General features: G+C 36.8%; 1 protein-coding gene across 6 annotated transcripts in view; it reads left to right on the forward strand.

The window, feature by feature from the left end:
• Window positions 1–13,418, forward strand: part of LOC106869426 (uncharacterized) — a 91,860-nt gene that overhangs the window by 29,890 nt on the left and 48,552 nt on the right. For all 6 annotated transcript variants that reach the window (XM_089366379.1, XM_089366380.1, XM_089366381.1 and 3 more), the window contains 5 exons: window positions 1,162–1,238; window positions 1,536–1,640; window positions 2,640–2,723; window positions 3,545–3,649; window positions 4,230–4,406. In XM_089366379.1, coding sequence (XP_089222505.1) covers window positions 1,162–1,238; window positions 1,536–1,640; window positions 2,640–2,723; window positions 3,545–3,649; window positions 4,230–4,406 — 548 coding nt within the window. The remainder of the gene's footprint in view (window positions 1–1,161; window positions 1,239–1,535; window positions 1,641–2,639; window positions 2,724–3,544; window positions 3,650–4,229; window positions 4,407–13,418) is intronic.

The raw sequence follows: 13,418 nt of genomic DNA on the forward strand, positions 1-13,418 counted from the left end.
ACTTCTCCATTTTTGATTCACCTTACTCTAATTAAATATTCTTAATGACCTGAGATACTCATTATGCCTTGATTTTGTTTTCCTTTAATATATATATGCGTGTGTGTATGTTGCCAAGCCAATGTCATGATGTGTCGTTTTGTGTGGTTGGTTGCTATGTTGAGCTGGCGAATGAAGAACGAATTTTGTTGGTTGCATGAATAATTGAAGCAAAACTTGCGAACATTCAACTAAAATATTTACTGTCGCATGTAAAGACCATCTGCACTGGCCATTTACAGTTAACAGCTGCAGTAATTACAAATTAGGAAAGAGATACTGCCCAGAGATTACAGAAAGCTATTGGTATGGCAACATGTGGTCAGATCTGGAATCAACTGCACTGTCTATGTGTTGATAGAGATCCTTGGTCATCTGTCTTAGACCATTTGCATTGGGTGTCTGCTCCTAAACTGCACGCCAAATGATTTATGTAGGGGACCAAAAGCCAAATTTTAGAATGGCAGCTTGGGCAAATGTCTTTTATTATTGCCCCAAGCCAAGTAAATATTTGTGAGTGGATTTGGTAGATGGAAACTGAAAGAAACCCATTGTATAGACATACATACATACATGTGTATGTGTGTTGTTTGTGTCTCTTTGTCTTGTCATAGCATGATGGTTGTAAACAAATGTCCCCGTCATACAAGCAGTGTCCAACATTTCCAAACTTATGCAAAAACATATCTGGCCATGGGGAAATATAAACTTACTTGACAACAGGTAAGGGTTGGCAACATGAAGGGCATCTGGGTGTCTAGAAAATCCCTCTCAACAAATTCTGTCTGACCCATGCAAGCATGAGAAAGTGAACATTAAAATGATGATGATGATGATGATGATACAAAGTGCTTATCCCTTATAGCAGGCTTGCATCCTATCCACACAGTTTTTTTTTCTTTACAGCTTAATCTCCCATTATCAGAACAAAATGCTGGCATTTACAAGAGTGCATCCATGTCTCTTTTTTTTTCCTTTTGGCAGGCAATCTATATTAATACAGAGTAGTCTTTAAGTTTGTTGTTAATTCTCTTTATTATGTCACTTTTTTTTTTGCATATTATTATTATTATTATTATTATTATTATTATTATTATTATTACTATTATTATTAATTTTTAGGTTTGAAGAAAGAAGTGGTTAACTACAAAGCATCAAAATCCAACAATGGCAACTCTGTTGAAAACAAAGACTTCAAGGTATGAGATAATCTAGCTTACGTAATAATGGTTTTAGGATTAACAGAGGATTATATATTGTTGCTGTTATAGTTCAGTCATAGATCAACCCTGTTGAACGAAGATCTAATTAGATGTTTACAGTTAGATCTGTAAACATCTAATTGTTAAGAGCGTCTAATTGTGACCATCCTTCAGTACTGTTATCAATATAATCGACTGGTCTCTACCCTCAAATTTCACACTTTGTGTCATGCTAGAAATTATTATTATAATTTTGTTGTTATTATTTTTACTATCATTGTTATCTCTAAACAGGGGCTCCAGGAGCAGGTGCGAATGTTGGAAGAGGACAAAGAAGAAATGAAGAAGGCCTACAATTCAGTCATTGCTGAGAAAGAAGCCACATTAACACAGTACCAGGTAGATGCTTTTTTTTTTCTTATTAACTTCTTAATAATAATAATCCTTTCTACTAAAGCACAAGGCCTGAAATTTTGAGGGAGAGGTATAGTTGATTACATCAACCCCAGTGCATAACTGGTACTTCTTTTATTGTTTTATTGACCCTGAAAGGATGAAAGGCAAAGTCAACTCTGGCAGAATTTGAACTCAGAACGTGAAGATAGACAAAATGCCACAAAGCATTTTGCCTGGCATGCTCACGATTCTGCCAACTTGCCACCTTATAATAACAATAATGATAATAATAATAAAACACAATGAGAATAGCTCAGTGAATGCATTAGATTGAAGCCCAGTGAAAGTTTAGATGGGAAAATAGGAGTAGAAATGATGTTTCGAGCATGGCTCTTTGTCAGATATGTGTGTGCGTATATATATCATCATCATCATCGTCGTCGTTTAATGTCCGCTTTCCATGCTAGCATGGGTTGGACGATTTGACTGAGGACTGGTGAAACCGGATGGCAACACCAGGCTCCAATCTAATTTGGCAGAGTTTCTACAGCTGGATGCCCTTCCTAACACCAACCACTCAGAGAGTGTAGCGGGTGCTTTTACGTGTCACCAGCACGAAGGCCAGTCAGGCGGTACTGGCAACGGCCACGCTCAAAATGGTGTCTTTTATGTGCCACCCGCACAAGAGCCAGTCCAGGGGCACTGGCAACAATCTCGCTCGAAAATCCTATGAAGGCCAGTCAGGCGGTACTGGCAACGGCCACACTCAAAATGGTGCATCTTATGTGCCAACCGCACAAGAGCCAGTCCAGGGGCACTGGCAACGATCTCACTTGGCTTGCCGAGTCTTCTCACGCACAGCACATTTCCAAAGGTCTCGGTCGTAGTCATCGCCTCGGTGAAGCCTGTGAGAGATACTCTTTTATTTGGGTGGCTGTATCCTTCGGCTGTCACATCTTACTTTGAGCACCAACTTAAAAGCTTCTGTTTTTATCTTCCCAGGATATTGAAAGAAAACACAAAGAGATTCTCGAAAGTTATAACGAACTTGAAAAGGAAGTTTCTTCATTAAAAAGTAAGAAAAAAGTAAGTATCTTTCTGCTTTTCCACTCATTATAATTTAACGATGAGTAAAAGAAGTACATGAATTCTTTATATCATTTTATTTGATAATTTTTTTTATTTTTATCTTTGTGTGTTAATGTGACATATTCTTTAAATATAAACCATTGACTTATAACAACACTCTTTGACCATTCTACCTATCTTCAAGCATTAGAGGATCTCAAAGCAGATAATCATCATTTAATGTCCGCTTTCCATGCTGGCATGGGTTAGACGGTTTGACTGGAAGTGGTAAGCCAAAGAGCTGCATCACATTCCAGTCTGTTTTGGCATGGTTTCTATGGCTGGTTGCCCTTCTTAATGCCAACCACTCCAAGAGTGTAATGCATGCTTTTTATGAACCACTGACAAAGGTACCAGTTATGTGATGCCGGCATCAGCCATGACTATGTCTCTTTCTAAGCATGGCACATTGCCAACGGTCTTAGTCACTTGTCATCCCTTCTGTGAGGCCCAACATTTGAAGGGTGCTTTTTATGTGCCACTGGTACGGGTGCCAGTTATGTGACACCAGCGTCAGCCACAACTAAGATATAACAGGACTTTTTAATGGTTATGAGGGTCCGTCTTTGTAAAATAAAAATCTAAGGGTTCCATAGGTAAAAAATGGTCAAGAACCAGAGTTCTATAGTAACAGAAGCCAGTGGTTGTCACAGTTTGAACTTGTGACCCTGCAATCAGTAATCCTATAAAAGACAACAACTTTGCTTTATATTCCGCTGAAAATGTTAGAATTTTATCTGATCTTTTCTTTTTTTTTTTTTCATTCATTTCTTTTCCAGGAGCTTGATGAACAAAATGAATGTTTGCATATGAAGAATGAGACTTTATCTACATCGTATCACTTTATGCAAGAAGAACAAGACAGAATTGTCTTGGAAAATAAGGCAAGTTAGGGTGCCAGAAAAATTAATATATTTGAGAGAAATTTCTGTAATATTTACCTGTTGTAATACTGTGGTTATGATGTGGACGATAAATTGACTGTAGGTTCAGGCATGGCTGAGGTGGTTAGAGCGTCAAGCTTACAATCATGAGGTGGTTAGAGCGTCGAGCTTACAATCATGAGGTTGTGAGTTCGATTCCCGGACCGGGCTGTGTGTTGTGTTCTTGAGCAAGACACTTTATTTCACATTGCTCCAGTTCACTCATCTGTAGAAATGAGTTGTGACGTCACTGGTGCCAAGCTGTATCGGCCTTTGCCTTTCCCTTGGATAACACTGGTTGTGTGGAGAAGAGAGGCTGGTATGCATGGGCAACTGTTGGTCTTCCATAACCAACCTTGCCTGGACTTGTGCCTCTGAGGGTCACTTTCTAGGTGCAATCCCATGGTCAGTCATGACCAAAGGGGGTCTCAGATCTCATGATGTATCTCATCTCAGAATACCAAATGTGTCAAAATTGAACATGTTAAAATTCTATAAACAACTTTTTTTTTTTATTTTTGGTTTTCTTTAAACTTTCCAGGAACTGAAGGACCAAATCAATGTGCTGACGTCTGCTCATGATGAAACCTTACTTTCTCTGAAAGAACTCAAAGCCCAATGCTCCGAGAACAAAGGCTTGAATTCTGAAATGGAAGATTTGAACAAGCAATGTGAAGAATTAGAAGCAAAAGTTAAAAACGCTGAATCAGAAAGCGAAGTAAGTGAATAAATAATGATTTATTCCATCTGGGAAAAATGGTTCACAAATATAAATAATATTCTTCTTGGGAAATTCTTTAAAATCAAAGTAAATTTTGTAAAATCTCTCTAAAACAATTATTTAGAATAACATTGTAATTCAAATCAAGCAAATTAGAAATTTGAAACTTTTTTTTTGTTGAATTTTATTTACATTTAGCAGCATCAAAATGAACAGAAATGTGACCTTAGCTTATGCTTAGAAGGAGTTCTTAGCCTCACTGCAAGAAGTTACAGTTGACTCTATAGCACTTACCTTCTTTTAGGTCAAAATTTTGATGAGATGATTCATTACTAGTTACTATCATTATTATTATTATTATTATTATTTACTTTTAATCGGCATGTTTGTTACAACCACTTGCTGAGACATACCCAGCATCCCAGGGCAAGTAAAGAATAAGAGATGGTACAGTATGACTGAAAACTTGGGGGAGGGGAAGTGGCAGGGGCAGTAGTGAAATATTTTCATGTAATACAACACATGCATTTAAATTAATAGGGTTTTCTAAGGATGTGGGCAGTACTTGTCAACACAATCTTTTGAACTTCTCTGAGACATGGTTCTCCTGGGATATTATCTAGATGTTTCTGACATCCCTTTCTTATCATACCAAGGGCATCCACGATAACAGGAACAGTTCTCTTATTATTATTATTATTATTATTATTATTATTATTATTATTATTATTATTATTATAAAGGTGGTGAACTGGCAGAATTGTTAGCATGCTTAGCAGCATTTTGCCCATTGCTATGTTCTGAGTTCAAATTCTGCTGAGGTCGACTTTGCCTTTCATCCTTTCGTGGTTGATAAAATAAGTACCAGTTGAGTACTGGGGTCAATGTAATCAAACCCCCCCCCCCCCAATATCAGGATTTGTGCCTCTGGTAGATAGGATTATTATTATCACAATCCTGCAGAAGATTGCTTTCCTTAAGAGTCAGATGTGATTTCTTGTCTAGTTTGCATCCATTTGTGGCACTAAATTGGTAAATGGTAGAATATCTTGCATGATTTCACAAGTTTTCTTGTTTCTTTTGCCAAAGCAAAAAAAAAAAAAAATCACTGATAAATTAAAAAAAAAATAATAAAATAGAAAAGTTTTTGTTCTTTTTTGCTTGTTTGAGTTTAAATGTTCAGGTTTTCTTTAAAAAAAAAAAAAAGAATTGTTTTTAGTTTCTTGAATATGTGTAAGTTTTATTCCTGACGATAGATTCCAATAAGTTTGGCGGAGTTTAATGTTTGAATCGCTGTTTAGTTTTATAGTTTTAGTTTTTTGTATGTACACATGTATAACTATATACTGAACCATACATACTCATACTTAGACATACACACTCATATACATACCTATACACATTCCCATACGCAAACACATATATCTACGAGTCACTCACTCACACACACACACACACGCACACATATTTACACACAGCAGGCTTCTTTCAGTTTCGATCTACCAAATCCACTCACAAGGATTTTGTTGGCCAGACTATGGAAGATACTTGCCCAAAGTACCACGCAATGGAACTGAACCCAAAAGCATGTGGTTGAGAAGCCAACTTCTTGCCACACAGCCATGCCTGTCCAGTAACATTGACTAACCTTATCCTTTGACTATCTTGCCTCTCCCCTTTTTAAGTGTGTGTATGTGCTAATGTATGTGTGTACATTAACATTTTAGTCCCCGCCCACTTCTACGCCCATCCATACTTATGTACCTGCACGCACTCATTCACCCAGACACATTCACACACTCGCTCCCACACACCCATTGACCCACATGACCATACACCTCATACACACACATACATACACATAGATACACATAAATACACATAAATACACATACATCCATACATACACATACATACATACATGCTATGATCATAATTGTTGTCATAAACAGCAGTAAATTATTATTTGAAGCATTCACCTAAACAAGCCATATTCAAATTATGTGTGTACATACACACACACACACTTGTATATATACTCACACATGTATATGCATATACGCACATACATGTATATATGCACACACACACATATACACACGCACATATATACACACTTGCACACACACAGACACACACTTGTGTACACTTGTTAATTTATTATTAGTTAATGATTTTCATGTTTTTTTACATAGATTTTTTTATATGTATTTTTATGATGCATGTGTATACATACATATATATACATATATATATATATATATATATACATACATGCTGTTTGTGTTATCTGTATTATTGCACAACCTGCATGCTGCCTGCTTACAGCTTTTGCATGCTTCCAAAATTCTTAATTTTTTTTTTTTTATTATTTATCTCACAACACTTTTTTTCTTTTTTTAATAGCACTTGATTTGCTGTCAATTAATTTTCTTTTCTTTAGTTAATTAAGAGGACAAAAAAAAAAAAAACCCAACAATTTCAAACAAAACAACATTACTCTTTCTGACCACTCTGTGACTTATTAGCCCCGTGGTGGGGTTAGTTGCATAGTTATAATAATGATGGACTCGTGTTCGGCTTTTGCTGAATGATCTGCACAAATGATTTGTGTATAGGGATCAAATGTATGTACCGTACATTAGCTCATTCTCTCCATCAAATTCACATTACCTGAACAGGTGCATGGTGTGCCACACGTCAGGTGTCGAAGTGATCGTAAAGCAACGTGAGATGAAGTGTTTTGCTCAAGAACACAACACATCGCCCGGTCTATGAATTGAACCCACGACTGCTAGATCATGAGTGCAATGTTCTAACCACTAGACCATGCATCCTCTACAACAACAACAACAATAATAATAATAATAATAATAATAATGGTTTCAAATTTTGTCACAAGGGTATCAGTTTTTTTTGGGGGGGATGAGACGATTACATCAACCCCAGTGTTCCACTGGTACTTATTTTGTTGACCCCAAAAGGATGAAAGGCAAAGTTGACCTCAGTGGAATTTGAACTCAGAATGTAAGAATGGACGAAATGCTGCTAAGCATTTCATCCAGCATGTTAATAATTCTGCCAGTTAACTGGCTTAATAATAATAATTATAATAATAATAATTAATGATAATAATAATAATAATAATAATAATAATAATAATCCTTTGTACTATAAACTCTAGGTCTGAAATTCGGGGGGGAGGGGGTCTAGTTGATTACATTGACCTCAGTGCGTAACTGGTACTTATTTTATTGACCCTGAGAGGATCAAAAGCTATGTTGACCTTGGCTGAATTTGAACTCAGAATGTAAAGTCATATGAAATGATGCTAAGCATTTTATCTGGCATGGTAATGATTTTGCCAGCTTACCACAATGACGATGATAATAATAATAATAATAATAATGATAATAATCATCATCATCATCATCATCATCATCATCTAGTGGCGTTTCTTTATTTGCCGCACAATACATACAGAAATATTTACTTCTATATGTATGCATGCCTTTATACATAACGCATTTGTGAACACACACACATGTACACATAATGTAGTATATGTATATGTATGTGTACGTATAGATGTGTGTGTGTGTGAACTTAGTGTGGTTTAAATGTTTTGATATCAACTCACTTGAGACTGCTTTTGGTTCTGTGGTAGAAACTTTTTGTTTGAAAGAGATCAGTGTTAAAATTGTCCACCAAAACTTCACATTAATTTATGTTCCAAATATCACCTTTTTTTTTTTTTTTTTTTTTTTTTACTAAATCCTCTATAATTTTCGAAATTCATTAAAATGTGGCATGTAAAAAGCACCATTCAAAGATTGGGCCCCATGGAGGGAGTGACAGGTGACCGAGACCTTTGGCGATATACCATGCTTATGTAGACTTGTCAAGAACAAGTGGGACTGTAGTCGTGGCTGATGCTGGTCTCAGGTCAATGGCACCTGTGCAGGTGGCACATAAAAAGCATCCACTACACTCTCGGAGTGGTTGGCATTAGGAAGGGCATCCAGCTGTAGAAACCTTGCCAAATCAGATCGGAACCTTGTGCAGCTTGCCAGTTTTCAGTCAAACCATCCAACCCATGACAGCATGGAAAACAGACCTTAAATGATGATGATGATGTACAGACAGTGTGTTTGGTAGTTGGAAACTGAAAATAGCCCGTTATATATATGTACTTGTGTGCGTGTGTGTGTGTGTGTGTGTGTGTGTGTGTGTGTGTGTGTCTGTGCAGCCTTGGCGAGACATTACATGATGGTTGTAAATGAGCATCATTGTCATACAAGTGAGGTTGTTTGTTTCCAGGCCTCCACGAAAAGCAAGTCTGCCCCAGGGGAAAAAATATCACCTTGTTTGGAAATAGGTGAGGGTTGGCAACAGGAAGTGCATCTGGTTGGAGAAAATTTGGCCTCAATGAATTCCATGTGACCCATGCAAGCATGGAAAAGCGGATTAAAAGAAAATTGATGACAACGAGAGGATGACTGGAAAGTGAAGTTCACTCCATTGGAATTTGAACCCTGTGTGTGGAGAACCGAATAATATACTACAAGGCATCACATCCAGTGCTCTGATCATCATCATACATCAGTTTTCTATGGTATCATGGGTTGAATAGTTTGACCAGAGTTGGCAAGGGCCAGGGGATGCACCAGGTTCCATTATCTGTTTGGGCATGGTTTCTACAGCTGGATGCTTCTCCTAATACCAACCATTCTACAGAGTGTACTGGGTGCTTTTTATCTTATCCCAGTAAGGGAGCTTTTCACATAGGACCAGCACCGATGCTTTTTACGTGGCCCCTAACACAGCTGCTTTTTATGTGCTGCCAGCATGGGTGCTTTGTATGTGGTGCAGGAACAGGTGCTTTATGTGTGGCACCAACATGGGTGTCACATTATGTGGCACCAGCACGGGTACTTTTTATGCGGTACCAGCACCTGTGGCTTGCAAAACGAGGACCTTTCAGCTTAGAGAGCGAGTGGACCCGGGGGAAGTGAGCGTGTTGCCAGGCAAGAGGTCACAGTATGGTGGGGAGGATAGGGATAGCTGTCTTATTACAAAGGAGATACTTGACAACCCCAGAAGGACAAGGAAAGAGAGGAAGGTGTGTGTGTGTGTGTGTGTGAGAGAGAGAGAATTACTCACAGGAAACAGTGTGGGGGAGTATAAGTAGTATAGAGAGGGGATAGAGGGGCATGTTCCATAAGAGTGTGGGGGGGGGAATATTTAGAGCTAGCAAGTAATTTAAATAAATACATTGTTAATTACATGAAAAGCTGTTGGCACTGTTTGCAGAAATGTGTGTGAGTATGTGTGCAGGTGTGCACAAGTGTGTCTGTGTGTCCTCTAAATCTCGTTTACTGCTTGCATTTTGCTGGTTTTTCTTGTTGTTTATTAGTTTTCTTTAATAGCAACTGTGCTTCCTTTTATATATTTTTTTTTTGTATATCATATATTTTCTTTCTTTTGTTTTACTTAATTTCTTTTCTCTTTTTTCTTTCTTTCTCTCAAAATTTTTTTCAATTGTTCTTTGATCTGAAACCCTTTGAAAACATTGGTAAAGTTAAAAACAGTAAAATCCAAACACCCTTTTTTTTTTTTGTTTTGCAAAAACCATTTTTATTGGTTCTGGTGTTGTTACTTTTACTCTTTGTCGTGATTAAAAATAATATATATTTGTTTCTTATTTTTCTTTAATCAACAAATTATATAACAACAGGTGCAAATTCTTTAATCTCCATACTGTGGACTTTAGTTATGATTATTTACTGATTCAGACCATTTTAACCCCAACGTCAAAAAAAAAAAAATGGTCTTACTTCAGACCGATCAGAAAGTCTCACTGTAGTTGTTAGACCAGCAGCAATGTCTCTCTTAGAATGATATTCTGTAATCTTAAAAAAAGAAAATTGAAACAAAGGAATGAAACCGTTTATAATGTAGTCCAAGATAAACTATGTCTGCCAAAAAATAAAAAGATAAAAAATAAAAATAAAGATAAAAGATGAAATGGTTACAGCTGGAACCGCTTTGATCACATATCTAATGATCTAAGAGCTAAGCAATAAGAGTAACAGCAGCAGAGGGTTTGTGTGTGCATATGTATGTATGTGTGTGTGTGTGTGTGTGTGTGTGTGTGTGTGACACGCACATAATGCCAAACGCTATAAGGACTAAATTAGTGTTCAAGCTAGATAAAATTCTTAAGACCCAGTGTCTCAGTCATGGGAGGCATAAACCAGCAGAACAAGAGTTGACCATAAGAAACACACTGGTTGAGCTAAAGAATATATAGTAGTAGTCGTAATAGTAGTAGTATGGGGACATGCTGTAATAGTGTATCCCTGCATCCACCATTTGTTGGCAGTTCCCTATTACTCTCGGCAGACGACTCTTTTGCACCACTTGGGCAACAGCCCTCTCACCCGTGGCTCTGTTTGGGTAGTTTTGTTACTGGTGAGGGCCTCATGAAGTCTTTGAGCACAAATCCTACATCAACCACTTTTAGCCACCTTTTATAACATGCAAAGGAAACGTTGGGTCTATTCTTAAACCAGTTTAGGTTTAATGTTGCCGAGGGGCCATAATATGAATCCTTTAACTGTTGTAATACAGGAATATATTATCAGAAAAGGTTTGAGCTCGGAATTGGTGAAGTGATTGATCTTTCAGTGGATGAGTGGCCACCCAGCCTCATGGTTGTCAACTGCTCTTCCCTGTCATTGTCAATGTAACTCGTATTTCTTTTAGGGTTTACTTGTCTAAATCATTGGATGGCAGCCATGCTGGGGCACCACTTTGGAGGAATTTTGGTCAGAGAAATCAACTCCCCAATATTATTTTTTTCAAATTCCAATACTTATTCTGTTGGTCGTTTTTGCTGTACTGCTAAGTTAAGGGGACATAAACGAAAACTGGTGTGGGAGAAAGCGACTTACCTACTCACCTTGAAATTTCTGACTTTGTGCCAAATTTTCAAATCACATGATTATTATTATTATTATTATTATTATTATTATTATCATTATTATTATTATTATTATCATTATTATTATTATTATTATTATTATTATTATTATTATTATTATTATTATTTACTTTTAATCTGCATATTTGATGCAATCACTTGCCGAGACACACCCAGTGTCCTTGGGCGAGCGAAGGATAAAACATGGTACAGTATGACTGAAAGCTTGGGGAAGGGAAGTGGCAGGGGCAGTAGCAAAATATCTTCATGTAATACAACACAGAAATTTTAATTGATAAGGTTTTTCTAAGGATGTGGGCAGTACTTGTCAGCACAATCTTTTGGATTTCTCTGAGACATGGTTCTCCTGGGTTATTATCCAAATGCTTCTGACATCCCTTTCTTATCATACCTAGGGCACCCATAATAACAGGAACAGTTCTTGCTTTAAAATGCCACATCTTTTGTATTTCAATTAACAGGTCCTTATATTTACTTAATTTGTCAAATTCCTTTACATTATTATTATTATTATTATTATTATAATTTTATTATTACTCATAAGGTGGCGAGTTGGCAGAAGCGTTAGCATGCTGGACAAAATGCTTAGTGGTATTTCACCCGTCGCAATATTCTGAGTTCAAATTCCACTGAGGTTGACCTTGCCTTTCATCCTTTCGGGTTTGATAAATTAAGTACCAGTTAAACTCTGGGGTCAATGTTATCGACTAGTCCCCTCCCCCAAAATTTCAGGCCTTGTGACTTTAGTAGAAAGGATTATTATTATTATTATTATTATTATTGTGAGCAGGCCAAATCATTAGAGTGTCGAAAGCAATGCCTTGTGGCATGTCTTCAGAACTTACATTCTGAGTTCAAATACCGCTGCAGTTAACATTGCCTTTCATCTTTTTGGGGTTGATAAAGTAAATACCAGTTATGCCCTGGGTTTGATATAATTGACTGCCCCACCCCCAAATTTCAGGCCTTGTGCCTTTAGAAGAAAGGATGATTATTATTATTATTATCATTATTATTATTAAGGTGGTACATCCAAGTGCCAGGTATATCGGTCCCTTGTCATCTCGCCTGAACCTTTCTAATATATGCACAAGGCTTGAAATTTTGGTGGAGGGGTTCAGTCAATCACATCGACCCCAGTACTCGACTGGTACATACTTTATTGTCCCTGAAAGGATGGAAGGGAAAGTCAACTTCGGTGGAATTTGAACTCAGAACACAAAGGTAGATGAAATGCCGCTAAGCATTTTCCCCAGCATGCTTACCATTCTGCCAGCTTGCTGCCTTAAATAATAATAATAATAATAATAATAATAATAATAATAATAATAATAATAATAATAATAATATGTTGGTGCTCCAGTGTAAACACAGCTTTAAAGCTGAAACGCTTTAAAGAAATAATAATAATAATAATATTAATAATAATAATGATAATCAGGCACAAGGCCTGAAATTTTGGGGGAGAGGACTAGTCGATTATATTAACCCCAGTGTTTCGCTGGTACTTATTTTATCGATGAGTCAACCTCAGCAGAATTTGAACTCGGGACATAAAGGTGGCCGAAATACTGCTAAGCATTTCACACAGCATGCTAACGATTCTGCCAGCACACCACCTTTACAATAATAATAATAATAATAATGATAATGATAATAATAATAATAACGATGGAAAATCTATTTTGGGATCTTTTGCTTCTTTGATCTACTTTTTGCTTTTGTATTTGTTTTTTTTTTTGTATTTTATGTTTCTGTCGATTATAGAATGTTACATATTGATGTATTCTATCAACATAAATATTAAAGCTGTTGTTACACACCCACACACCCACACCCATCCACACACCCACCCACATACACGTGTGTTTGTGTGTGTGTATATATATATGTATGTATACATATATATGTACATATATATGTATGTACACATATACATATGTATGTATACATATATATATGCATATATGTATGCATGTGTGTGTGTATATATATCAATGTAT

Source organism: Octopus bimaculoides, chromosome 19 (genome assembly GCF_046866305.1).
Source record: "Octopus bimaculoides isolate indiv1 chromosome 19, ASM4686630v1, whole genome shotgun sequence".
NCBI classification, from domain to species: Eukaryota; Metazoa; Mollusca; class Cephalopoda; order Octopoda; family Octopodidae; genus Octopus; species Octopus bimaculoides.